We start from the raw sequence: 26,927 nt of genomic DNA, 5'->3' as shown, positions 1-26,927 counted from the left end.
ACTGCAACTTTTAGAGTAAAATTCCAAATTTTATTGTAATATTGCACAACTATTCAGTTTTTCTTGTCAAATTTTGACTCGTGTTGGGTAAAATTATGACTTTTATTGTAATACTGCCAAAATTCTATGTTTTTCCCGTTGTGAAATTCCAACTCATTTTTCGCAACAAGCTTTTTTTAATGTATTTTTCGGAGGTCTATAGAAAGTAACAAATAAAAGATTGTGTTCGTGTGTGTGTGTGTGTGTGTGTGTGTGTGTGTTCAAGTTTTCTTATAAAATTGCGACTGTTAGATTAAAATTCCAACTTTTATCGTAATATTGCACAAATGTTTAGTTTTGATTGTAAAATTTTGACTCGTGTTGGGTAAAATGACGACTTTTATTATAATACTGCCAAAATTCTAAGTTTTTCTTGTGAAATTGTAACTAATTTTTCACAAGTTTTTTTAAAATATATTTTTCCAAGGTCTCAAGAAGGTAACACATGCAAGAACGTGTGTGTGTGTGTGTGTGTTCATGTTTTCTTATAAAATTGCGACTGTTAGAGTAAAATTCCAACTTTTATCGTAATATTGCACAACTGTTCAGTTTTTCTTGTCAAATTTTGACTCGTGTTGGGTAAAATGACGACTTTTATTATAATACTGCCAAAATTCTATGTTTTTCCTGTGAAATTGTGACCGTTTTCCTGTGAAATTCCAACTCATTTTTCGCAACAAGCTTTTTTTAATGTATTTTTCGGAGGTCTATAGAAGGTAACAAATAAAAGAATGTGTGTGTGTGTGTGTGTGTGTGTGTGTGTGTGTGTGTGTGTGTGTGTGTGTGTGTGTGTGTTCAAGTTTTCTTATAAAATTGCGACTGTTAGAGTAAAATTCCAACTTTTATCGTAATATTGCACAAATGTTCAGTTTTGATTGTAAAATTTTGACTCGTGTTGGGTAAAATGACGACTTTTATTATAATACTGCCAAAATTCTACGTTTTTCTTGTGAAATTGTAACTGATTTTTTTATATATTTTTCCGAGGTCTCAAGAAGGTAACACATACAAGAATGTGTGTGTGCCTGTGTGTGTGTGTGTTTGTGGTTGTGTGAGATCCTACATACGCCTTTGTAGTGGTGCGAGAACTAGAAGGGGGCCTAGGCCTTCCCATAAGGCCGTGGGTGGTGCTATGGAAAACAAAACATGTTGTATTCACGTGTGTGTGTGTGTGTTTCCACTTGACTCTACCATTAAGAGTGATTGAGGTGGTAATGTGTGCTGGTAACCATGCCACCTAACTACACACAGATGGTTAACAGCCTTGTTTACACATTTGAGCGCCACAGTAGCAATACTAGTGAGGGTATCAAATAAAGTATTACACACACACACACCTCCTTATAAGCCCCGTCATCTGTCCAAACACACTGATGACGCTTTAACCTGTCGATAACAGCGGGTGGAAGGCAAAGGGGGGGGGGATTGTGCATCCGCCTTACTTGCGTGTGTGTGTGTGTGTGTGTGTGTTGCATCATTGATTGTGCAGCGTTTGTCGTTTGCATTCAAGGTAGTGAATTAGAGAGAAGACTATTGATTGGTCTTCAGCCTCTCATCTTATTCAGCCCGCTATCTGTCCTTCAGCCTCTTCCCAAAGCTCTGCTTTTATCTAAAAAAAAAAACAACTAAGTTAATGCGTGCGATTAATCACAAAAAACTATCGCGTTACTCGTGTATATATACACAGATTAATCACGCAAGTTATTATACCGTATTTCCTTGAATTGCCGCCAGGTATATAGTATGTGCTTGCCTGGAATTTCCCCCGGGTCAAACTCGTCACGTCACCTGTCATCATTTTCAAAATGGAGGAGGCTGATTTCAATCATTTGAAATGGCATAAAGGGAAGAAGATTAAGAGCTATTCAGTAGGATTTAAGGTCCAAGCTACTGAATATGCTAAAAAGAACAGTAAGCAGCTATGTTTTATTAACATACCGTAGCTGCGTGTGTCAAATATGAGTCATTAAATGACTCCCGCCTCCTGGTGGTAGAGGGCGCTAGTGATCCTTCTTGCGACTACTCGGCTGCAGAAGAAGTGACAACAAGCAGCGATCGTTTATTTTTTCCTCTCGCTTGCACTTTTAACATGGAGGATTACATATCTAAAATAAAACAGTTTTCTAAACTGGACTTTCAATCGAAGCAGGAGGTAATAAAGGAAGAGCTCCATCGAGACAGAGAGACTTTTAAAACTGAAGAAAGATAAGGAAGACTTCTATCAACAAGTTTTTGATCAGAAGGAGCTGCGCATGGACTTCATTTATAAGTAAAGGTAAGACCGTAATAACGTTATTTTTAATTAAATGTGCTTTTCATGATGGTATCCTTACATCACACTCAAATCTATAAGCGCAGGCCTAAATTTACCGCATGCCTTTGGTAAGTGGCGGAGTGAGAAGAGGTTTTAAATGAATTAGCGGTAGTTCAATGTCCAACAAAGGACATTGCTCCTGATGTCGGATGTTCAACCTGAGCCACATTGACAGACTCCTTCCTCTCTGCGAGGAAACGGCGGCGACCGATGTCACGTCCTGCTTTTAATCAGCCGGGCGTAAACACAGCTGCGCAACTGGTATCGACAGATGTGCGAGAGGACAAAACAATGATGTCGTGACAGAGCAATTAAAGGTTTTGTGTTTGTGGACGACAGATGACACCCACCCACTCCGGGACTGTGGTCCCCGTTCTCTCCATTGGGGCCGCCATGGTGTTGCTGGTTGCTGTGGTAACCGCCCATCTCCAGCTTGATCTTCTTGGCCAAAGCGGACAGATCTGCGAGGGAGACAAATAAAAAGTTATAGACGTCCATCTAGTTTTCATGTTTATTCACATAGAAATGAGCATGAGAGGCAGTACCTAACATTCGCCAGCAGATGGGGCTGTGGCAAAAAAAGCTTTGGTACATGTTTCCTTCCTGCCTGTCTGACTCTGACTGGGTTCCAAGCGACTCTCCTTGTCCTTTATTGGCTGCGTTGGCACGACACAAAATAATTGCGAGCCAGGAATTCTACCTAGCAACAAGCGATTGCGCAATTGGGGCGTCGAGGGTAGAATTCTGCTGATTCGTCAAAAGTTATTTCATTTGGTATACAGATAAAGCAATTACAATTGTACATTCATTCATAACACTAGCAATACTATTAATAATAATAGGAATAAATACAGTAATACATTTAGAAATTATTATAGTATATTAATAATTAATAAATACAATAGTGATTATTTGAGTTGTTTTATTTTAAATCAAATTCCATTGTCTTCAATAAAATTGAGGATAAAAAAAATGTATGTCGTTTTTTTGTCATTTTAGTTTTGAAGAATCCAAATCTAATCTTATCCGATTTATTTTACAGTATGTAAACATTTTAATTGATTCATGTCATTTAAATATAGTATTGCCAATTCATTAATTTATTAGCTCTAATAAACCCTAATTAATTAATTTAATGGCTCCGATTAACCCTATTTTAGTGTTTATTTTCTGTAAAAAACAAACATTTAATAATTCAAAAAAGGCTTTAAAAAGCAATACATCTGTATTATTATGTGGTCAATGTATGGAACAACATTTACAGAGAATATCTTTAAAAGTAAGCGGTAGAAAATGGATGGATGGATGGATGGATGGAACACCTATATTTTCCACCAAACTAGTTAGTAGTAGTGTTGTCCCCGTACCAATATTTTGATAATTTTCGGTACTTTTCACTACTTTTTTAAATAAAGGGCACCACAAAAACATTTCATTATTGTCTTTATTTGAACAAAAAAATCTTACTGTACATGAAACATAAATTTACTATTGTCATTTAGTCCTTAAATAAAATAGTGAACATACTAGAAAACTTGTCTTTTAGTAGTAAGTAAACAAACAAAGACTCCTAATTAGTCTGCTGACGTACGCAGTAACATATTGTCTCATTTATACACCTATTATTTTCTACACATTATAAGGGACAAACTGTAAAAAAAAAAAATTATTAATCTACTTGTTCATTTACTGTTAATATCTGCGTATTTTCTCTTTTAACATGTTCTATCTGCACTTCTGTTAAAATGTAATAATCACTTATTCTCCTCTTCTTTGATACTGGACATTAGTCTTGGATGATACCACACATTTATGTATCGATCCGATACCAAGTAGTTACCGGATCACACATTGGTCATATTCAAAATCCTCATGTGTCCAGTGACGTATTTAATGACTTTATAAACATTATATACATTTTAAAAAAAGATTAAAAAAGATGTGATGTCAAAAAATATCGAGTAGTATCGACTAGATACGCTCCTGTACTTGGTATCATTACAGTGGATGTCAGGTGTAGATCCACCCATGTCATTTGTTTACATTCTGTTAGCGATGAGCTATTGTATCCTCCTACGGTGTGTAGTGAAGCATGTTTATCTAGTCCTCGTCCTCCAGTGATAACGATACTTGTAATAAACTTATTTTAGCTGCTAGCTAGTTAGCCATGTCTTACAGCACTTTTTCCTGAGAGTGTTTCAGTGTTATAACTTCACCTTTATCTTTACTTTTTACACCAAAATGGGTCCGTTCTCCCTTTTCTGTCTACACTGTGTCTGCTTGTAAGTACTCTGTGATTGTGCGCTGCCGAACATGCTCCTCGACTCGTAAAAACAGCAATAGCACAATGTGACGACGACGGGAGGCGGGTGGTTGGATGACCAGTACTCCCTAGAGGAAGTATAGTACCAAATATGATTCATTAGTATTACGGTACTATACTATTACCGGGATAGGGTACAAACCTAGTTGGTAGTACAACGTCAGACAGATGTAACTAAACACGAGCTCCCGGACGGAGGTAAGACTAAGAGGCAGAGATGGAGAATAAAGCGGATCAATAGGCGTCAGATGGATGGCCTGAGTGGAAGATGAAGTGCGGTGGACGTGCAGGAAGACATTCATTTAGTTTGTCAGCCAATCAAGCAGGACATTCATCTCTCCCACCTGGAGCACACAGGTTGGCGCTCACCACCCTTACCCACAATGTGTCAATCCGTGGACTCTGGGGTTTGTTTTTCCGCAAGGCAAAGGAAAGTTGGCACGGGCAAGACGTGAATGTGAGCACATATTTACTAATAACACTAACAAACTACAAAAAAAAGAAGCAAACAAAAGGCGCGCACAATGGCGGAGAACAAACATGACTAATGAAAACAAAAGACTAGCATAAAGGCAGAACTATGGACAAAAGACACTAACTCTGGCATTAACAAACACAACTTACATGGCATGACAAGAAGCAAAACTTTGGATTGGCATGAGCGACGTGAGTAGAGGTATTGTAAAGTCGTTTAAATAATGGTGTGGTGATTAGTGACAAGTGTGCGAGTGCAAAACGTGAGACAGGCGCGTGACATAAGGACAGGTGAAAACTAATGGGTAGTCGTGGAAACAAAACAGGGCTTCACGGTGGCAGAGGGGTTAGTTCGTCTGCCTCACAATACGAAGGTCCTGAGTAGTCAGGGTCTCTGTCACAGTTTGTTTGTGACGAACCCCAAGATGCAGAGATGGAGGCAGGCATGGAGTGAGAAAACATGATTTAACATAAAATACTAGAACAAAACCAAACAAAGGGTACAAACAAAAAGCGCGCACGTGGGCGGATAACAAACAAAAAAGGCCTAGCGTGGAAGCTAGCAGGTATCTAGCAGGATATAGAAGTCGTACTTATAATAATGTACTATGTCAAAGGGGGCAGGAAATTATAAGATTTTCTTCATCCTCCTCCTTCTCAGGAATTGTGTGAATTTAAATTGTATAATTGTGATATAATTATGTATCGTTCTAAATGCACATCAATGAATGAGACAAATAAAAATGAAATGAAATGAAATAATAAAAAAACAAACTGGAAGCAGGGAACAAAAGACAGTAAGCTAAAAACATCTAACTAAATATAGCTTACCGCAGCCCTGCATTGACTCGACAAGATACGACACGACACGACAGGTAGCAATGACAAGAGCGACAAGAAGTGACATCGACAAGACAATGATCCAAAACTGACTGGAGGTACAAAGCAGGTAAAAAATAGGAGTGGGCTGATTGACACCAGGTGTGGCCAGGTGGCAATCAGCCGCAGCTGAGGTGAAACAGCGCTCGTGGAGAAAGACAGGAAACTAACAAAACAAGAGCGCTGACAGGAACTAAAAACAGGAAATACTAAACACACACAGAGGAAAAACTAAAACACAAACAAATTGTCAGTGGCAAGCCTGACAGGTTCAGGATCTTTCTGTGTGGAGTTTGCATGTTCTCCCCATGACTGCGTGGGTTCCCTCCGGGTACGCCGGCTTCCTCCCACCTCCAAAGACATGCACCTGGGGATAGGCTCCTCCCACCTCCAAAGACATGCACCTGAAGATAGGCCCCTCCCACCTCCAAAGACATGCACCTGGGGATAGGCCCCTCCCACCTCCAAAGACATGCACCTGAAGATAGGCCCCTCCCACCTCCAACGACATGCACTTGGGGATAGGCCCCTCCCACCTCCAAAGACATGCAACTAAGGATAGGCCCCTCCCACCTCCAAAGACATGCACCTGGGGATAGGCCCCTCCCACCTCCAAAGACATGCAACTAAGGATAGGCCTCTCCCACCTCCAAAGACATGCACCTGGGGAATGGCCCCTCCCACCTCCAAAGACATGCAACTAAGGATAGGCCCCTCCCACCTCCAAAGACATGCACCTGGGGATAGGCCCCTCCCACCTCCAAAGACATGCAACTAAGGATAGGCCCCTCCCACCTTCAAAGACATGCACCTAGGGATAGGCCCCTCCAACATCCAAAGACATGCACCTGGGGATAGGCCCCTCCCACCTCCAAAGACATGCAACTAAGGATAGGCCCCTCCCACCTCCAAAGACATGCAACTAAGGATAGGCCCCTCCCACCTCCAAAGACATGCAACTAAGGATAGGCCCCTCCCACCTTCAAAGACATGCACCTAGGGATAGGCCCCTCCAACATCCAAAGACATGCACCTGGGGATAGGCCCCTCCCACCTCCAAAGACATGCACCTGGGGATAGGCCCCTCCCACCTCCAAAGACATGCACCTGGGGATAGGCCCCTCCCACCTCCAAACACATGCACCTGGGGATAGGCCCCTCCCACCTCCAAAGACATGCAACTAAGGATAGGCCCCTCCCACCTCCAAAGACATGCACCTGGGGATAGGCCCCTCCCACCTCCAAAGACATGCAACTAAGGATAGGCCCCTCCCACCTCCAAAGACATGCACCTGGGGATAGGCCCCTCCAACATCCAAAGACATGCACCTGATGATAGGCCCCTCCCACCTCCAAAGACATGCACCTGGGGATAGGCCCCTCCCACCTCCAAAGACATGCACCTGGGGATAGGCCCCTCCAACATCCAAAGACATGCACCTGATGATAGGCCCCTCCCACCTCCAAAGACATGCACCTGGGGATAGGCCCCTCCCACCTCCAAAGACATGCACCTGGGGAAAGGTTGATTGGCAACACTAAATGGTCCCTAGTGTGTGAATGTTGTCTGTCTATCTGTGTTGGCCCTGTGATAAGATGGCGACTTGTCCAGGGTGTACCCCGCCTCCCGCCTGATTGTAGCTGAGATAGGCACCAGCGCCCCCCGCGATCCCAAAGGGAATAAGCAGTAGTAAATGGATGGACGGACAGAAACAAAACAAACAAGGAAGTGCAAAAACAGGAACCGAGTGTCCAAAAAACAAACAGCACATGGCCAAACAAAAACATGATCAACAAACATGCAGGAAGTGCAGACACTTTTCTTTTTTAATCGAGGTGGTGCTCTTCCTTTGCAAATTAGGACACGCAGTGAGGGGACCTCCACCCCTTGAATAAACGTGCATGAGGCAGAAAATGAAATATGTCTGGCACTAATGCGGACAAACACGGCCGATGATTAAAGTTGGACGGAGCACACGACTGTGCAAACACCGGCCAGGAAACACAAACAAGGCCTAAAGTCTTCATTTCCTGATCTGGGCTGCAAACTCCACCTCTTCTTCTCAGAGCTCACACATGTGGACAGCCGCCACAAATTGTCCCTTTTCTTCTCTTCCGGCACTCCCGTCTTTCTCCTGACGTTACCTTTTCAAATGTCAGCGACACAGCGGGCCGCCGTGTTGCGTGTGTGTGTGTGTGTGTGTGCGTGTGTGTGCGTGGGCAAGAAAGACACACTGAAGGAGACATGGCATCAAAAAGATTCCAGCGGCCTTTTAACGCTGAAAAGTCCTCGCTCTGCCTTCTCATGGGGGCCGCCTCTAATCAGGAGCAATGACATTGCCGCCGTGCCCTCTCCTTCAGGTGGGAATCCCAGATCTTTTCCCAGAGAGAAGCGCCCATGCAAACACACACAAACACACACACACGCACACACACACACACCTTTGAAGAAGAAGAGGAAGTGTTTGATAGAAAAATGGCTTCTTCGGAGTTGCAGAATGAAAAGACGGCGTCGCAAGAGACGAGGGCAACTTTGGAGATGACGGACAATGACTTCTCCCCCTCGCACACGACGCGGCGACAAAACACACAATCCTGCATCTTGCAGACTTCAATAAACATAGGGCTGGGCGATACCGTGTTTCCTTGAATTGCCGGCGGGGCGCTAATTAATTTTAAAACCTCTTCTCAGTCCGGCGCTTACCAAAGGCATGTGGTAAATTTAGGCCTGCGCTTCAAAATTTGAGTGTGATGTAAGGATACCATCATGAAAAGCACATTTAATAAAAAAACAACGTTATTATAAATGAAGTCCATGCGCAGCTCCTTCTGATCAAAAGAATCGATAACTTGTTTATAGAAGTCTTCCTTATCTTTCTTCAGTCTCAAAAGTCTCTTTCTCGATGGAAATCTTCCTTTATTACCTCCTGCTTCGATTGAAAGTCCAGTTTAGAAAACGGTTTTATTTTAGATATGTAATCCTCCATGTTAAAAGTGCAAGCGAGAGGAAATAATAAACGATCGGTGCTTGTTGTCACTTCTTCTGCAGCCGAGTAGTCGCAAGAAGGATCACTAGCGCCCTCTACCACCAGGAGGCGGGAGTCATTTAATGACTCATATTTGACACACGCAGCTACGGTATATTAATAAAACATAGCTGCTTACTGTTCTTTTTAGCATATTCAATAGCTTGGACCTTAAATCCTACTGAATAGCTCATAATCTTCTTCCCTTTATGCGATTTCAAATGATTGAAATCAGCCTCCTCCAATTTGAAAATGATGACAGGTGAAGTGTCACTCGTGACGTGACGAGTTTGACCCGGTGGAAATTCTAGGCATATGGTAATAAAAATTATATTTTGCGAAACGAGTTTGACCCTGCAGTAATTCTAGGCAGGCGCATACTAAATACCCGGCGGCAATTCAAGGAAATACGGTATTTGGTGATATTGGAGTATACCTTCTCACGCAGTTGCTTTTAGCTGCTGGCATTACACTACAGAGAGCCATGTTGTTTTTAGAGACCCACTAAAAACCCTAGTCAAGGATTCTCTATATGCCAAGAGAGCCATGTTGTTTTTAGAGACCCACTAAAAACCCTAGTCAAAGATCCTCTATATGCCAAGGGAGCCATGTTGTTTTTAGGGACCCACTAAAAACCCTAGTCAAAGATCCTCCAAATGCCAAGAGAGCCATGTTGTTTTTAGGGACCCACTAAAAACCCTAGTCAAAGATCCTCTATATGCCAAGAGAGCCATGTTGTTTTTAGGGACCCACTAAAAACCCTAGTCAAAGATCCTCTATATGCCAAGAGACCCATGTTATTTTTAGGGACCCACTAAAAACCCTAGTCAAGATCCTCTATATGCCAAGAGAGCCATGTTGTTTTTAGGGACCCACTAAAAACCCTAGTCAAAGATCCTCTATATGCCAAGAGAGCCATGTTGTTTTTAGAGACCCACTAAAAACCCTAGTCAAAGATTCTCTATATGCCAAGAGAGCCATGTTGTTTTTAGGGACCCACTAAAAACCTTAGTCAAAGATCCTCTATATGCCAAGAGAGCCATGTTGTTTTTAGGGACCCACTAAAAACCCTAGCCAAAGATCCTCTATATGCCAAGAGAGCCATGTTGTTTTTAGGGACCCACTAAAAACCCTAGTCAAAGATCCTCTATATGCCAAGAGACCCATGTTGTTTTTAGTGACCCACTAAAAACCCTAGTCAAAGATCCTCTATATGCCAAGAGAGCCATGTTGTTTTTAGGGACCCACTAAAACCCCTAGTCAAAGATCCTCTATATGCCAAGAGAGCCATGTTGTTTGTTAGAGACCCACTAAAACCCCTAGTCAAAAGATCCTCTATATGCAAGAGATGCGTTTTGTTTTTAGGAACCACAAAAAACCCTAGTCAAAGATCCTCTACAGGCCAAGAGAGCCATGTTGTTTTTATGGACTTACTAAAAACCCTAGTCAAAGATGTCCTCTACAGGCCAAAAGAGCCATGTTGTTTTTAGGAAGCCACTAAAAACCCTAGTCAGAAGATCCTGCTACAGGCCAAAAGAGCCTTGTTGTTTTTAGGGGACACACTAAAACCCTAGTCAAAGATCCTCTATATGCCAAGAGACCCATGTTGTTTTTAGGGACCCACTAAAAACCCTAGTCAAAGATCCTCTATATGCCAAGAGAGCCATGTTGTTTTTAGGGACCCACTAAAAACCCTAGTCAAAGATCCTCTATATGCCAAGAGAGCCATGTTGTTTTTAGAGACCCACCAAAAACCCTAGTCAAAGATCCTCTATATGCCAAGAGATGCGTGTTGTTTTTAGGAACCCACAAAAAACCCCTAGTCAAAGATCCTCTACAGGCCAAGAGAGCCATGTTGTTTTTATGGACTTACTAAAAACCCTAGTCAAAGATCCTCTACAGGCCAAGAGAGCCATCTTGTTTTTAAAGACCTACTGCAAACCTAGTCAAAGATCCTCTATATGCCAAGAGAGCCATGATGTTTTTAGGGACCCACTAAAAACCCTAGTTAAAGATCTCCAAATGCCAAGAGAGCCATGTTGTTTTTAGAGACCCACTAAAAACCCTAGTCAAAGATCCTCTATAAGCCAAAAGAGCCATGTTGTTTTTAGGGACCCACTAAATACCCTAGTCAAAGATCCTCTATATGCCAAGAGAGCCATGTAGTTTTTAGGGACCCACTAAAAACCCTAGTCAAAGATTCTCTATATGCCAAGAGAGCCGTGTTGTTTTTAGGGACCCACTAAAAACCCTAGTCAAAGATCCTCTATATGCCAAGAGAGCCATGTTGTTTTTAAAGACCTACCGCAAACCCTAGTCAAAGATCCTCTATATGCCATGAGAAACATGTCGTTTTTAGGGACTTACTAAAAACCCTAGTCAAAGATCCACTATATGCCAAGAGAGCCGTGTTGTTTTTAGTGACTTACTAAAAACCCTAGTCAAAGATCCTCTATATGCCAAGAGAGCCATGTTGTTTTAAGGGACCCACTAAAAGCCCTAGTCAAAGATCCTCTATATGCCAATAGAGCCATGTTGTTTTTAGGGACCCACTAAAAACCCTAGTCAAAGATCCACTATATGTCATGAGAGCCGTGTTGTTTTTAGGGACCCACTAAAAACCCTAGTCAAAGATCCTCTATATGCCAAGAGACCCACGTTGTTTTTAGTGACCCACTAAAAACCCTAGTCAAAGATCCTCTATATGCCAAGAGAGCCATGTTGTTTTTAGGGACCCACTAAAACCCCTAGTCAAAGATCCTCTATATGCCAAGAGAGCCATGTTGTTTTTAGAGACCCACTAAAAACCCTAGTCAAAGATCCTCTATATGCCAAGAGATGCGTTTTGTTTTTAGGAACCCACAAAAAACCCTAGTCAAAGATCCTCTACAGGCCAAGAGAGCCATGTTGTTTTTATGGACTTACTAAAAACCCTAGTCAAAGATCCTCTACAGGCCAAAAGAGCCATGTTGTTTTTAGGAAGCCACTAAAAACCCTAGTCAAAGATCCTCTACAGGCCAAAAGAGCCTTGTTATTTTTAGGGACCCACTAAAAACCCTAGTCAAAGATCCTCTATATGCCAAGAGACCCATGTTGTTTTTAGGGACCCACTAAAAACCCTAGTCAAAGATCCTCTATATGCCAAGAGAGCCATGTTGTTTTTAGGGACCCACTAAAAACCCTAGTCAAAGATCCTCTATATGCCAAGAGAGCCATGTTGTTTTTAGAGACCCACCAAAAACCCTAGTTAAAGATCCTCCAAATGCCAAGAGAGCCATGTTGTTTTTAGAGACCCACTAAAAACCCTAGTCAAAGATCCTCTATAAGCCAAAAGAGCCATGTTGTTTTTAGGGACCCACTAAATACCCTAGTCAAAGATCCTCTATATGCCAAGAGAGCCATGTAGTTTTTAGGGACCCACTAAAAACCCTAGTTAAAGATCCTCCAAATGCCAAGAGAGCCATGTTGTTTTTAGAGACCCACTAAAAACCCTAGTCAAAGATCCTCTATAAGCCAAAAGAGCCATGTTGTTTTTAGGGACCCACTAAATACCCTAGTCAAAGATCCTCTATATGCCAAGAGAGCCATGTAGTTTTTAGGGACCCACTAAAAACCCTAGTCAAAGATCTCTATATGCCAAGAGAGCCGTGTTGTTTTTAGGGACCCACTAAAAACCCCTAGTCAAAGATCCTCTATATGCCAAGAGAGCCATGTTGTTTTTAAAGACCTACCGCAAACCCTAGTCAAAGATCCTCTATATGCCATGAGAAACATGTCGTTTTTAGGGACTTACTAAAAACCCTAGTCAAAGATCCACTATATGCCAAGAGAGCCGTGTTGTTTTTAGTGACTTACTAAAAACCCTAGTCAAAGATCCTCTATATGCCCAAGAGAGCCATGTTGTTTTTAGGGACCCACTAAAAGCCCTAGTCAAAGATCCTCTATATGCCAATAGAGCCATGTTGTTTTAGGGACCCACTAAAAACCCTAGTCAAAGATCCACTATATGTCATGAGAGCCGTGTTGTTTTTAGGGACCCACTAAAAACCGTAGTCAAAGATCCTCCATATGCCAAGAGAACCGTGTTGTTTTTAGGGACCCACTAAAACCCCTAGTCAAAGATCCTCTATATGCCAAGAGAGCCATGTTGTTTTTTATGGACTTACTAAAAACCCAAGTCAAAGATCCTCTATATGCCAAGAGAGCCATGTTGTTTTTAGAGACCCACTAAAAACCTAGTCAAAGATCCTCTATATGCCAAGAGAGCCATGTTGTTTTTAGAGACCCACTAAATACCCTAGTCAAAGATCCTCTATAAGCCAAAAGAGCCATGTTGTTTTTAGGGACCCACTAAATACCTAGTCAAAGATCCTCTATATGCCAAGAGAGCCATGTAGTTTTTAGGGACCCACTAAAAACCCTAGTCAAAGATTCTCTATATGCCAAGAGAGCCATGTTGTTTTTAGGGACCCACTAAAAACCCTAGTCAAAGATCCTCTATATGCCAAGAGAGCCATGTTGTTTTTAAAGACCTACCGCAAACCCTAGTCAAAGATCCTCTATATGCCATGAGAAACATGTCGTTTTTAGGGACTTACTAAAAACCCTAGTCAAAGATCCACTATATGCCAAGAGAGCTATGTTGTTTTTAGGGACTTACTAAAAACCCTAGTCAAAGATCCTCTATATGCCATGAGAGCCATGTTGTTTTTAGGGACCCACTAAAAACCCTAGTCAAAGATCCTCTATATGCCAAGATAGTGCTGGTGTTTCCAAGGAGCTGCTAGTCAAAGATCCTCTATATGCCAAGATAGTGCTGGTGTTTGAGTCAAAGATCCTCTCCGTGACAGAAGAGTGTCGGTGGTCACCTGCTGCAGGCATGATGCCGGCGTGCATCAGAGCGCCGTGGGCCATCATGTGGTGCGTGCCGCCCTCGCTCACAGTCTGCAGCCTCTTGGGCGGTCGTCCGGGTCTGGAACTGCGGAAGAGAAGATTGCTTATTAGCCACTCCGCTCTCTCGGAGTCCCGCTGAGAAGCAGCGACTGGCCTTTAAGTCGAGAAAGTCAAGGAAGAAAGAGGCGGCAAGCAAGAAGGCTGCAGCACAACAACAAATCTGCCCTCCCACCTCCGCAGTACAAAGACTTCCCTCTGGCATCAATAAAGCGCCTCATTACACTTCATCTTACTCCTCCGTGTGTTTGCTTAGTAAATGTGAGCGGAGCCACCTCCCCCCCCACCTCACTCGCTGCTCTTCTTTTCATATCTCTTCACCAAAATGGTTGCATATTGTAAATATTCCAACACAGTGTAACTGTTCGAACTGCGTGTAATGTTACATCCGCCAAATATTAAACATGTTAAAATAAACCTCGGGTTTGTTTTTAATGAATACGAGCTATCGCAAGGAATTTAGGGATTTTACCATTTACGGTCCGTAAAATCATCAAAAAGTTCAGAGAATCTGGAGAAGTCACGGCACGTAAGTGATGATATCACGACTTTTGATCCCTCGGGCGGGTACTGCATCAAAAACCGACATCAGTGTAAAGGATATCACCACATAGGCTCAGGAACACTTCATAAAACCACTGTCAGTAACTACGGTTGGTCGCTATGTCTGTAAGTGCAAGTTAAAGCTCTACTATGCAAAGCCAAACCCATTTATCAACAACATCCTGAAACGCCGCCGGCTTGGCTGGGCCCGAGCTCATCTAAGATGGACTGATGCAAAGTGAAAAGTAGTTCTGTGGTCTGACGAGTGCACATTTCAAATTATATTTGGAAACAGAGGACGTGGTGTCCTCCGGAACAAAGAGGAAAATAACCCCTTCGGATTGTTATAGGCGCAAAGTTCAAAAGCCAGCATCTGTGATGGTATGGGGGTGCATTAGTGCCCAAGGCATGGATCTGTGAAGGCACATTAATGCTGAAAGGTACATACAGGTTTTGGAGCAACATATGTTGTCATCCAAGCAACATTATCATGGACGCCCCTGCTTATTTCAGCAAGACTTCGTAAAAAAAGATGTGCGGTACTTTCTTGGCCCGCCTGCAATCCAGACCTGTCTCCCATGGAAAATGTGTGGCGCATTATGAAGCGTAAAATACGACAGCGGAGACCCCGGACTGTTTGAACGACTGAAGCTCTACATAAGTGACGTGAATTATATTTATATAGCGCTTTTTCTCTAGTGACTCAAAGCGCTTTACATAGTGAAACCCAATATCTAAGTTACATTTAAACCAGCGTGGGTAGGCACTGGGAGCAGGTGGGTAAAGTGTCTTGCCCACGGACACAACGGCAGCGACTAGGATGGCGGAAGTGGGAATCGAACTGGCAACCCTCAAATTGCTGGCACGGGCCGCTCTACCATAACGCCTCGGTTGGTATAGCTCGGCATATAAAACAAGAATGGGATAGAATATCCACTTTCAAAGCTTCAACAATTACTTTCCTCAAACGTTTATTGAGTGTTGTTAAAAGAAAAGGTGATGTAACACAGTGGTGAACATGCCCTTTCCCAACTACTTTGCCACGTGTCGCAGCCATGAAATTCTAAGTAATTTTTATTATTAAGTTTATGAGTTTGAACATGAAATATGTTGTATTTGTAGCATATTCAACTGAATATGGGTTGAAAATGATTTGTAAATCATTGTATTCTGTTTATATTTACATCTAACACAATTTCCCAACTCATATGGAAAGGGAGGTTTGTACTCCATTGCATACCAAAGTGTGGCGTGAGTGCGCCTTATGTGTGTTGCTGTAGTGGGGAGATGGGAGATGTGGAGATGTGGAGATGGAAGATGGGGAGATGTGGAGATGTGGAGATGGAAGATGGGAGATGTGGAGATGTGGAGATGTGGAGATGTGGAGATGTGGAGATGGGGAGATGGGAGATGGAAGATGGGAGATGGGGAGATGATGGAGATGTGGAGATGGAATATGTGGAGATGGAAGATGGGGAGATGTGGAGATGTGGAGATGGAAGATGGGGAGATGTGGAGATGGGAGATGTGGAGATGGAAGATGGGAGATGTGGAGATGGAAGATGGGAGATGTGGAGATGGGGAGATGTGGAGATGGAAGATGGGAGATGTGGAGATGTGGAGATGTGAAGATGGGAGAGATGTGGAGATGGAAGATGGGGAGATGTGGAGATGGAAGATGGGGAGATGTGGAGATGGAAGAAGGGAGATGTGGAGATGGGGAGATGTGGAGATGGAAGATGGGATGTGAGATGTGGAGATGGAAGATGGGGAGATGTGGAGATGGAAGATGGGGAGATGTGGAGAGGAATATGGGAGATGTGGAGATGGAAGATGGGAGATGTGGAGATGGAAGATGGGGAGATGTGGAGATGGAAGATGGGGAGATGTGGAGATGGAAGATGGGGAGATGTGGAGATGTGGAGATGGAAGATGGGAGATGTGGAGATGGAAGATGGGAAGATGTGGAGATGGAAGATGGGGAGATGTGGAGATGGAAGATGGGGAGATGTGGAGATGGAAGATGGGGAGATGTGAGATGGAAGATGGGAGATGTGGAGATGGAAGATGGGGAGATGTGGAGATGGAAGATGGGGAGATGTGGAGATGGAAGATGGGGAGATGTGGAGATGGAAGATGGGAGATGTGGAGATGTGGAGATGAAGATGGGAGATGTGGAGATGGAAGATGGGGAGATGTGGAGATGGAAGATGGGGAGATGTGGAGATGGAAGATGGGGAGATGTGGAGATGAAGATGGGGAGATGTGAGATGGAAGATGGAGTGTGGAGATGTGGAGATGGAATATGCGAGATGTGGATGGAAGATGGGAAGATGGGAGATGTGGAGATGGAAGATGTGGGAGATGTGGAGATGGAGATGGGGAGATGTGGAGATGGAAGATGGGGAGATGTGGAGATGTGAAGATGGGGAGATGTCGAGATGGAAGATGGGGAGATGTGGAGATGGAAGATGGGGAGATGTGGAGATGGAAGATGGGGAGATGTGGGGATGGAAGATGGGGAGATGTGGAGTATGGGGAGATGGAAGATGGGGAGATGTGGAGATGGAAGATGGGGAGATGTGGAGATGGAAGATGGGCTGATGTGGAGATGGAAGATGGGGAGATGTGGAGATGAAGATGGGGAGATGTGGAGATGGAAAGATGGGGAGATGTGGAGATGGAAGATGGGGGAGATGTGGAGATGGAAGATGGGGAGATGTGGAGATGTGGAGATGGGGAGATGTGGAGATGGGGAGATGGAAGATGGAAGATGGAAGATGGGGAGATGTGGAGATGGAAGATGGGGAGATGTGGAGATGGAAGATGGGGAGATGTGGAGATGTGGAGATGGGGAGATGGGGAGATGTGGAGATGGAAGATGGAAGATGGGAGATGTGGAGATGGAAGATGGGGAGATGTGAGATGGAAGATGGGGAGATGTGGAGATGGAAGATGGGGAGATGTGGAGATGTGGAGATGGAAGATGGGGAGATGTGAGAGATGGAAGATGGGGAGATGTGGAGATGTGGAGATGGAAGATGGAAGATGGAAGATGGGAGATGTGGAGATGGAAGATGGGGAGATGTGGAGATGGAAGATCAGGGGAGATGTGGAGATGGAAGATGGAAGATGGGGAGATGTGGAGATGGAAGATGGGGAGATGTGGAGATGGAAGATGGGGAGATGTGGAGATGGAAGATGGGGAGATGTGGAGATGTGGAGATGGAAGATGGGGAGATGTGGAGATGGAAGATGGGGAGATGTGGAGATGTAAGATGGCTGATGTGGAGATGGAAGATGGGGAGATGTGGAGATGGAAGATGGGGAGATGTGGTGATGGAAGATGGGGAGATGTGGAGATGGAAGATGGGGAGATGGGGAGATGTGGAGATGGGGAGATGTGGAGATGGAAGATGGGGAGATGTGGAGATGGAAGATGGAAGATGGAAGATGGGGAGATGTGGAGATGGAGATGGGGAGATGTGGAGATGGAAGATGGGAGATGTGGGAGATGTGGAGATGGGGAGATGGGAGATGTGGAGATGGAAGATGGAAGATGGGGAGATGTGGAGATGTGGAGATGGAAGATGGGGAATGTGGAGATGGAAGATGGGAGATGTGGAGATGTGGAGATGGAAGATGGAAGATGGAGATGGGAGATGTGGAGATGGAAGATGGGGAGATGTGGAGATGGAAGATGGGGAGATGTGGAGATGTGGAGATGGAGGAGATGGAGATGTGGAGATGGAAGAATGGGAGATGTGGAGATGAGATGGGGAGATGTGAGATGTAAGATGGGAGATGTGGAGATGGAAGATGGGGAGATGTGGAGATGGGGAGATGGAAGATGGAAGATGGAAGATGGGAGATGTGAGATGGAAGATGGGGAGATGTGGAGATGGAAGATGGGGAGATGTGGAGATGTGGAGATGGGGAGATGGGAGATGTGGAGATGGAAGATGGGGAGATGTGGAGATGTGGAGATGGAAGATGGGGACGATGTGGAGATGGAAGATGGGGAGATGTGGAGAGATGGGGAGATGGAAGATGGGAGATGTGGAGATGTAAGATGGGAGATGTGGAGATGGGGAGATGGGGAGATGTGGAGATCTGGAGATGGAAGATGGGGAGATGTGGAGATGGAAGACAGGGAGAAGCTGTCAGACATCACCTGGCCTCTGACTAAATGCTGCCAATGTCCTGCCAATGAGGAATAAGACACGGGCCACATCAAGCATCTCCTCTCCCAACTAACTAACAAACACACTTCACAACATCCGCCTGTGCCCGCCAGAGGGGACACGAGGAGGCGTGGCGCGGCCAAAGAAAGTGTGAAGAAGAGGTGGAGGAGATTAAACTCAAAAAAAAGAGAAACGAAAAAAAAAAAAGTGGGCGAAAGATGAGCAGCAGCAGCCGCTTTCTAGCGCGGGGGTGTCTTTCAGCAGATTTTAATTAGAATCTAATCCAGCCGTCATTAAGGCACCATAAACGAAGCTGTCAGTCAGGAGATTAATGGCGCCTCATTTGCATATTGCATATAATTCATCAATTACCCGGCAGAAAGGACCAATCCCCTGTTGACACACCCACTGGCGGAGAGAGATTATGTAGCCGCTAACTGGGAGGAAAAACAGGTAGCATCCACGCACGTGTGTGTGTGTGTGTGTGTGAGTGTGTGTGAAGTGTTCAAAGGTTAATTTGATGAGCCGATGAGCTCCACAGTTCCTGCCCTCGGTTTTAATGAGTTGTTATTATTGTCTCTTATTATGGGCCCGGACCGACTGGGATGTGACAGCTGACATCACACACACACACACACACACACACACACACACACACACACACACACACACACAACACACACACACACACACACACACACACACACACACACACACACACATTTAGGTTTCCACATAGGAATGTGCAATAGGTACAGTATCCATCCATCCATCCATCCATACAGCTGACATCACACACACACACACACACACACACACACACACACACACACACACACACACACACACACACACACACACACACACACATTTAGGTTTCCACATAGGAATGTGCAATAGGTACAGTATCCATCCATCCATCCATCCATCTTCTTCCGCTTATCCGAGGTCGGGTCGCGGGGGCAACAGCCTAAGCAGGGAAGCCCAGACTTCCTCTCCCCAGCCACTTCGTCTAGCTCTTCCCGGGGGATCCCGAGGCGTTCCCAGGCCAGCCGGGAGACATAGTCTTCCCAACGTGTCCTGGGTCTTCCCCGTGGCCTCCTACCGTACTAGGTACAGTATGTGTTGGCAAATGTGTGTATTTAAGTTATTTTGGGGGACAAAGTCATAGAATCTGTTGTGTTTGTCCTCTGTCACTTTTTCCCAGAGTCATGCAAACATAAAACTAAGTCACAACTGTTAAAGGCCTACTGAAATGAGATGTTCTTATTCAAACGGGGATAGCAGGTCCGTTCTATGTGTCATACTTCATCATTTCGCCATATTTTTCCTGAAAGGATTTAGAAGAGTAAACTTTGCAACTTTAGGTCGCTAATAAAAAACCTTGCCTGCACCGGAAGTATCAGGCAAGGTTTACAAAATAAAAAAAAGGCGATTGAAGATGTTATTAGACACATTGACTATGATAATTCTGGAAAATCCCTTATCTTCCCATTGTGTTAGTGTTTTAGTGAGATAAATAGTACCTAGGGGTGTGGCCACGTGTACGTGTGTTGACCCGGTGTCTCTGAGACAAGTCACGCTGCTGGAAGCTCCGCTCATGTCTCCGGTAAGAGCCGACTTATTACCACAATTTTCCACCGAAGAACTGCTGGTTGACATTTGGTCGGGATCCATGTTCGCTTGACCGCTCTGATCCATAGTAAAGCTTCGCCTTCAGGATTTTTAAACAAGGAAACTGTGTTTGTGTGGCTAAAAGCTTCCACCTTCATCTTTCTACTTTGACTTCTCAATATTAATTGAACAAATTGCAAAACATTCAGCAACACAGATGTCCAGAATACTGTGGAATTATGCGATTAAAAACAGACTACTTATTGCTTGGATCAGGCTGAGAAAAAAATGTCCGCTACAACCTGAGGCGTCAAACGCACGAGTCATCATACCGCGACGTTTTCAACATGACACTTGGCGGGAAATTTAAAATTGCAATTTAGTAAACTAAAAAGGCCGTATTGGCATGTGTTGCAATGTTAATATTTCATCATTGATATATAAACTATCAGACTGCGTGGTCGCTAGTAGTGGCTTTCAGAAGGCCTTTAAACTAAAGTAAAAATAAAGTAAAACTACTCTCGCAAGAGAACGTGAAAGAGTTTGCAAAGTGGTGTTTTAGCTACATTTGTACATGATTTACTGGCATATGCAAGAACACAACGGGGTTAACCACATTTCAACCTAATGACAAAATAAAGTAAAACTACTCTCGAGAAGGAACATGGTGATGTTTATGGAGTTACTTACGGGGGTCTAGAATTTCCACCGGGTCAAACTCGTCACGTCACGACTCAAATTGGAGGAGGCTGATTTCAATCATTTGAAATCGCATAAAGGGAAGAAGATTAAGAGCTATTCAGTAGTATCTAAGGTCCAAGCGATTGAATATGCTAAAAAGAACAGTAAGCAGCTATGTTTCATTAATATACCGTAGCTGCGTGTGTCAAATATGAGTCATTAAATGACTCCCGCCTCCTGGTGGTAGAGGGCGCTAGTGATCCTTCTTGCGACTACTCGGCTGCAGAAGAAGTGACAACAAGCAGCGATCGTTTATTTTTTTCCTCTCGCTTGCACTTTTAACATGGAGGATTACATATCTAAAATAAAACCGTTTTCTAAACTGGACTTTCAATCGAAGCAGGAGGTAATAAAGGAAGATCTCCATCGAGACAGAGAGACTTTTAAAAGTGAAGAAAGATATGGAAGACTTCTATAAACAAGTTATTGATCAGAAGGAGCTGCGCATGGACTTCATTTATAAGTAAAGGTAAGACCATAATAACGTTATTTTTAATTAAATGTGCTTTTCATGATGGTATCCTTACATCACACTCGAATTTATAAGCGCGGGCCTAAATTTACCGCATGCCTTCGGTAAACGCCGGCGTGAGAAGAGGTTTTAAATTAATTAGCGCCCCGGCGGCAATTCAAGGAAATACGGTAAAATAATGTTAAATGAAGGTGTTTGCAAAGTGATAAAGTTAACTATTGGTGTTTTAAGTACAGTTCAACATCACTAACTGTCGGTCAGGAATAAACAGAAGTTCATCAGTGTTGAATCCAAGCACGAGAGTGTTTACAGGTCAACTTGTGGCATTTTAAGTCAAATCCTAACAAGTGTCTTACTGGTGGAAATATAAGAAAACACTGAGAAAAGTGAAGTGTTGATAGGTTGTAGGAGCACAATAAATCTATCTGGTTATCATCACACGTCTCCACGGCAACACAAAGTGCATGTAGTGCTGCACAAAAGCAGGATGCACATTTTTAGTGGTCCGTTTGAAGGTAACACGCCTCCAACTGATAAGACCACTTCAAATGGGGGGGGGGGGGAAATAAGTTTTTATTGCAGCCGCTTCCTCTTCCCTCACAAATGTTTACTTGCACACGCTAATTAATGTCCTGATGGCTGCCTGCACCTTGTTTGCTGCACTCACATCCACACAGGACAAACCTCTTTTTGGCTTTACTCTTTAACTGTGTGTTGATACATCAAAGTGACCCGCACGGGGAGGTCTTATGTGTGTATGTGTGTGTGTGTGTGTGTGTGTGTGTGTGTGTGTGTGTGTGTGAGCCAGGTTGAAGAGCGCTGGGTTCCCTGAGGTAGGATTAATGAAAAAGCCTTTCATGGAAAAGTCATCAAGCTGAGGGGATGGAATGAGAGAGAGGAGGGGGGAAGAGAAAACAGTGCATTTTCTGTGTGTGTGTGTGTGTGTGTGTGTAAGGTGTGCACAGAGGAGGGGGTGTATGCCTTATGACCTCTTTGTCTCAAACTTTAATTAAAATCTCACCCAGACGTCCTCCCTCATGCCAGCACTGGCCACACACACACACACACACACACATTAAAATGGCATAATAGTACATTGAAGTCTAACCTTCATACTTCCTATGTGTGTGTGTGTGTGTGTGTGTGTGTGTGTGTGTGTGTGTGTGTGTGTGTGTGTGTGTGCAGAGTAGCCAGAAATTGTACTCAAGTAAGAGTACTGTTACTTTAAATGGGTTGTACTTGTATAGCGCTTTTCTACCTTCAAGGTACTCAAAGCGCTTTGACACTACTTCCACATTCACCCATTCACACACACATTCACACACTGATGGAGGGAGCTGCCATGCAAGGCGCCAACCAGCACCCATCAGGAGCAAGGGTGAAGTGTCTTGCTCAGGACACAACGGACGTGACGAGGTTGGTACTAGGTGGGATTTGAACCAGGGACCCTCGGGTTGCGCACGGCCACTCTACCACTGCGCCACGCCGTCCCCTTTAGAGATGTATTACTCAAGTAAAAGTAAGGAGTAGTCACCCAAATATTTACTTGAGTAAAAGTAAAAAGTATGTGGTGAAACAACTACTCAAGTACTGAGTAACTGATGAGTAACCTGTTTGTTTAATGATGATGGCAACAAGTAATGCACAAAAAACATAAAAATAGCAATGAAGACATTCAGAGCCAGGGATATCTCTTAAGCAACTAAAACAATAATATATATTAAATAATATAGTATTGAAAAAAATGTGAAAATTAATTTTACCTTTGCAATCTCATTATACTATTAGCTAAGTTTTATATTCATAAATGTAAGTTTCTGAATACCCGACCTGTTTTTTGTGCCCTTAAAACAGATATAGAACTCTACATCAAAACACTCTACCCCTAACAAGCAAAAAGCTGTGACAACGATGATGTTCCAAATTTAAGTTATTTACTGAGACTGAGTGAGCCTATGGCTTTGCACTTTGTTTACTTTATATATATATATATATATATATTTTTTTTGCATTCTATTTTAGTTACATTGAATTTACAACCCCCCTGGCGTTGTTTTGTACGTTTTTTTATACTGTTTTGTACTTAATTTGATTATTATTTTCAACTGTTGGTAAATGTTAAAATGTATAAATAAAGGTGTAATAAAAAAATAAAAAAGTGTGCAGTTAATCATGTGACCCCCTGGCTCTGTTTGATTGGTGAAACGGAGTCAAACGTCAGCAGTGACTGCATTTGATTGGTGAAACGGAGTCAAACGTCAGCAGTGACTGCATTTGATCGGTGAAACGGAGTCAAACGTCACCAGTGACTGCATTTCATTGGTGAAACGGAGTCAAACGTCAGCAGTGACTGCATTTGATTGGTGAAACGGAGTCAAACGTCAGCAGTGACTGCATTTGATTGGTGAAACGGAGTCAAACATCACCAGTGACTGCATTTGATCGGTGAAACGGAGTCAAACGTCACCAGTGACTGCATTTGATTGGTGAAACGGAGTCAAACGTCAGCAGTGACTGCATTTGATCGGTGAAACGGAGTCAAACGTCACCAGTGACTGCATTTCATTGGTGAAACGGAGTCAAACGTCACCAGTGACTGCATTTGATTGGTGAAACGGAGTCAAACGTCAGCAGTGACTGCATTTGATTGGTGAAACGGAGTCAAACGTCAGCAGTGACTGCATTTGATTGGTGAAACGGAGTCAAACGTCAGCAGTGACTGCATTTGATCGGTGAAACGGAGTCAAACGTCACCAGTGACTGCATTTCATTGGTGAAACGGAGTCAAACGTCAGCAGTGACTGCATTTGATTGGTGAAACGGAGTCAAACGTCAGCAGTGACTGCATTTGATTGGTGAAACGGAGTCAAACGTCAGCAGTGACTGCATTTGATTGGCGAAACGGAGTCAAACGTCAGCAGTGACTGCATTTGATTGGTGAAACGGAGTCAAACGTCACCGGTGACTGCATTTGATCGGTGAAACGGAGTCAAACGTCACCAGTGACTGCATTTGATTGGTGAAACGCAGCCATGTGATAGATCCTACTTTAAAAGGTCTGTCTGACAAAACAAAACAAACAAAGCGTGCATTAACAGATCGATAAAAATCAGTAGCGAGTAGCAAGCTGAATGTAGATAAATGGAGCGAAGTAAAAGTAGTGTTTCTTCTCTATCAATATACTCAAGTAAAAGTAAAAGTATGTTGCATTAAAACTACTCTTAGAAGTACAATTTATCCCAAAAGTTACTCAAGTAGATGTCACGGAGTAAATGTAGCGCGTTACTACCCACCTCTGTGTGTGTGTGTGTGTGTGTGTGTGTGCGCAACTTGAAACGGCAAATGTTGCAGCTGTGACTTTGCGCAGGTGGAAGAGAAAGAAAAGCTAACAGAAGATGACAGATCAGTCCACAGTCAGGAGTGAGGAGAAAGGTAATGAAAAGAGAGGAAGTGTTGGAGTCAAAACAAGTGGAACGCTACAGGCGCTGATAGGGAGCAGCTGTGTGTGCGTGTATGTGTGTGTGTGTGTGTGTGTGTGTGTGTGTGCGTGTGTGTGTGTGTGTTCAGTAGTGGCCAACATGTATTTACTCAACTGCAGAGAGGACCATGAGCTACTGCAATAATCCCACAAAAAGGTACTAATAGTAATAGTGGTGTGGCAAAGATATGGTGCACACTTGTGTGTTTCATGGCAGAGGGCAAAGGTTTGATTCCCGGCTAAGGTGAGGAGGGGCTTTCGCTGGAGGTAAAAGAATACTTGGGTAAGGTAGAACACCACAGAGAATAATACTTATTACTTCCATCCATCCATCCATCTTCTTCCGCTTATCCGAGGTCGGGTCGCGGGGGCAGCAGCCTAAGCAGGGAAGCCCAGACTTCCCTCTCCCCAGCCACTTCGTCTAGCTCTTCCCGGGGGATCCCGAGGCGTTCCCAGGCCAGCCGGGAGACATAGTCTTCCCAACGTGTCCTGGGTCTTCCCCGTGGCCTTACTTTGAGTTCCTCCCGGATGGCAGAGCTTCTCACCCTATCTCTAAGGGAGAGACCCAAACTCATTTGGGCCGCTTGTACCCGTGATCTTATCCTTTTGGTCATGACCCAAAGCTCATGACCATAGGTGAGGATGGGAACGTAGATCGACCGGTAAATTGAGAGCTTTGCCTTCCGGCTCAGCTCCTTCTTCACCACAACGGATCGGTACAACGTCCGCATTACTGAAGACGCCGCACCGATCCGCCTGTCCATCTCACGATCCACTCTTCCCTCACTCGTGAACAAGACTCCTAGGTACTTGAACTCCTCCACTTGGGGCAGGGTCTCCTCCCCAACCCGGAGATGGCACTCCACCCTTTTCCGGGAGAGAACCATGGACTCGGACTTGGAGGTGCTGATTCTCATTCCGGCTGCGAACCGATACTTATTACTTATGTAGGAAAATATTTAGGTAGAAGATTACGTAGGAAGAAGAATACTAGGGTAGAAGAATCGGTAGGTAAAAATATACCTGGGGAGACAAATACTTATGTTGAATAATATGTAGGTAGAAGAATCCATGGGTAAAAGAATACTTATGTAGAATAATACTTAGGTAAATTAGTACTTAAGTGAAATAACACGCAGAAGAAAGTTTGGGTAGAATAATACTTCAGTAGAAGAATGAGTATGTCGAAGAATACTTAAGTAGACAAATGTGTATGTCGAAGAATACTTGGACATAAGTTTGATTAATTACCTATAGTGTCTCACCAGCACTGGCTTCCTGTGCACTTAAGATGTGACTTTAAGGTTTTACTACTTACGTATAAAATACTACACGGTCTAGCTCCATCCTATCTTGCCGATTGTATTGTACCATATGTCCCGGCAAGAAATCTGCGTTCAAAGGACTCCGGCTTATTAGTGATTCCCAAAGCCCAAAAAAAGTCTGCGGGCTATAGAGCGTTTTCATTTCGGGCTCCAGTTCTCTGGAATGCCCTCCCGGTAAAAGTTTGAGATGCCACCTCAGTAGAAGCATTTAAGTCTCACCTTAAAACTCATTTGTATACTCTAGCCTTTAAATAGACTCCCTTTTTAGACCAGTTGATCTGCCGTTTCTTTTCTTTTTCTCCTATGTCCCACTCTCCCTTGTGGAGGGGGTCCGGTCCGATCCGGTGGCCATGTACTGCTTGCCTGTGTATCGGCTGGGGACATCTCTGTGCTGCTGATCCGCCTCCGCTTGGGATGGTTTCCTGCTGGCTCCGCTGTGAACGGGACTCTCGCTGCTGTGTTGGATCCGCTTTGGACTGGACTCTCGCGACTGTGTTGGATCCATTGTGGATTGAACTTTCACAGTATCATGTTAGACCAGCTCGACATCCATTGCTTTCCTCCT

At 43.8% G+C, this 26,927-nt stretch overlaps 1 protein-coding gene across 1 annotated transcript in view; it reads right to left on the bottom strand.

Moving 5' to 3' along the window:
* dachc (dachshund c) overlaps positions 1-26,927 on the bottom strand; it is a 122,579-nt gene that overhangs the window by 42,915 nt on the left and 52,737 nt on the right. Inside the window, 2 exon segments of the mRNA XM_061911705.1 lie at positions 2,704-2,814; positions 13,924-14,033. Coding sequence (XP_061767689.1) covers positions 2,704-2,814; positions 13,924-14,033 — 221 coding nt within the window.

The sequence above is a fragment of the Nerophis ophidion genome, linkage group LG09, assembly GCF_033978795.1.
Source record: "Nerophis ophidion isolate RoL-2023_Sa linkage group LG09, RoL_Noph_v1.0, whole genome shotgun sequence".
NCBI classification, from domain to species: Eukaryota; Metazoa; Chordata; class Actinopteri; order Syngnathiformes; family Syngnathidae; genus Nerophis; species Nerophis ophidion.
Note: the sequence above shows the minus strand (reverse complement) of the source record. Positions and strands in the feature narration are given on the sequence as shown.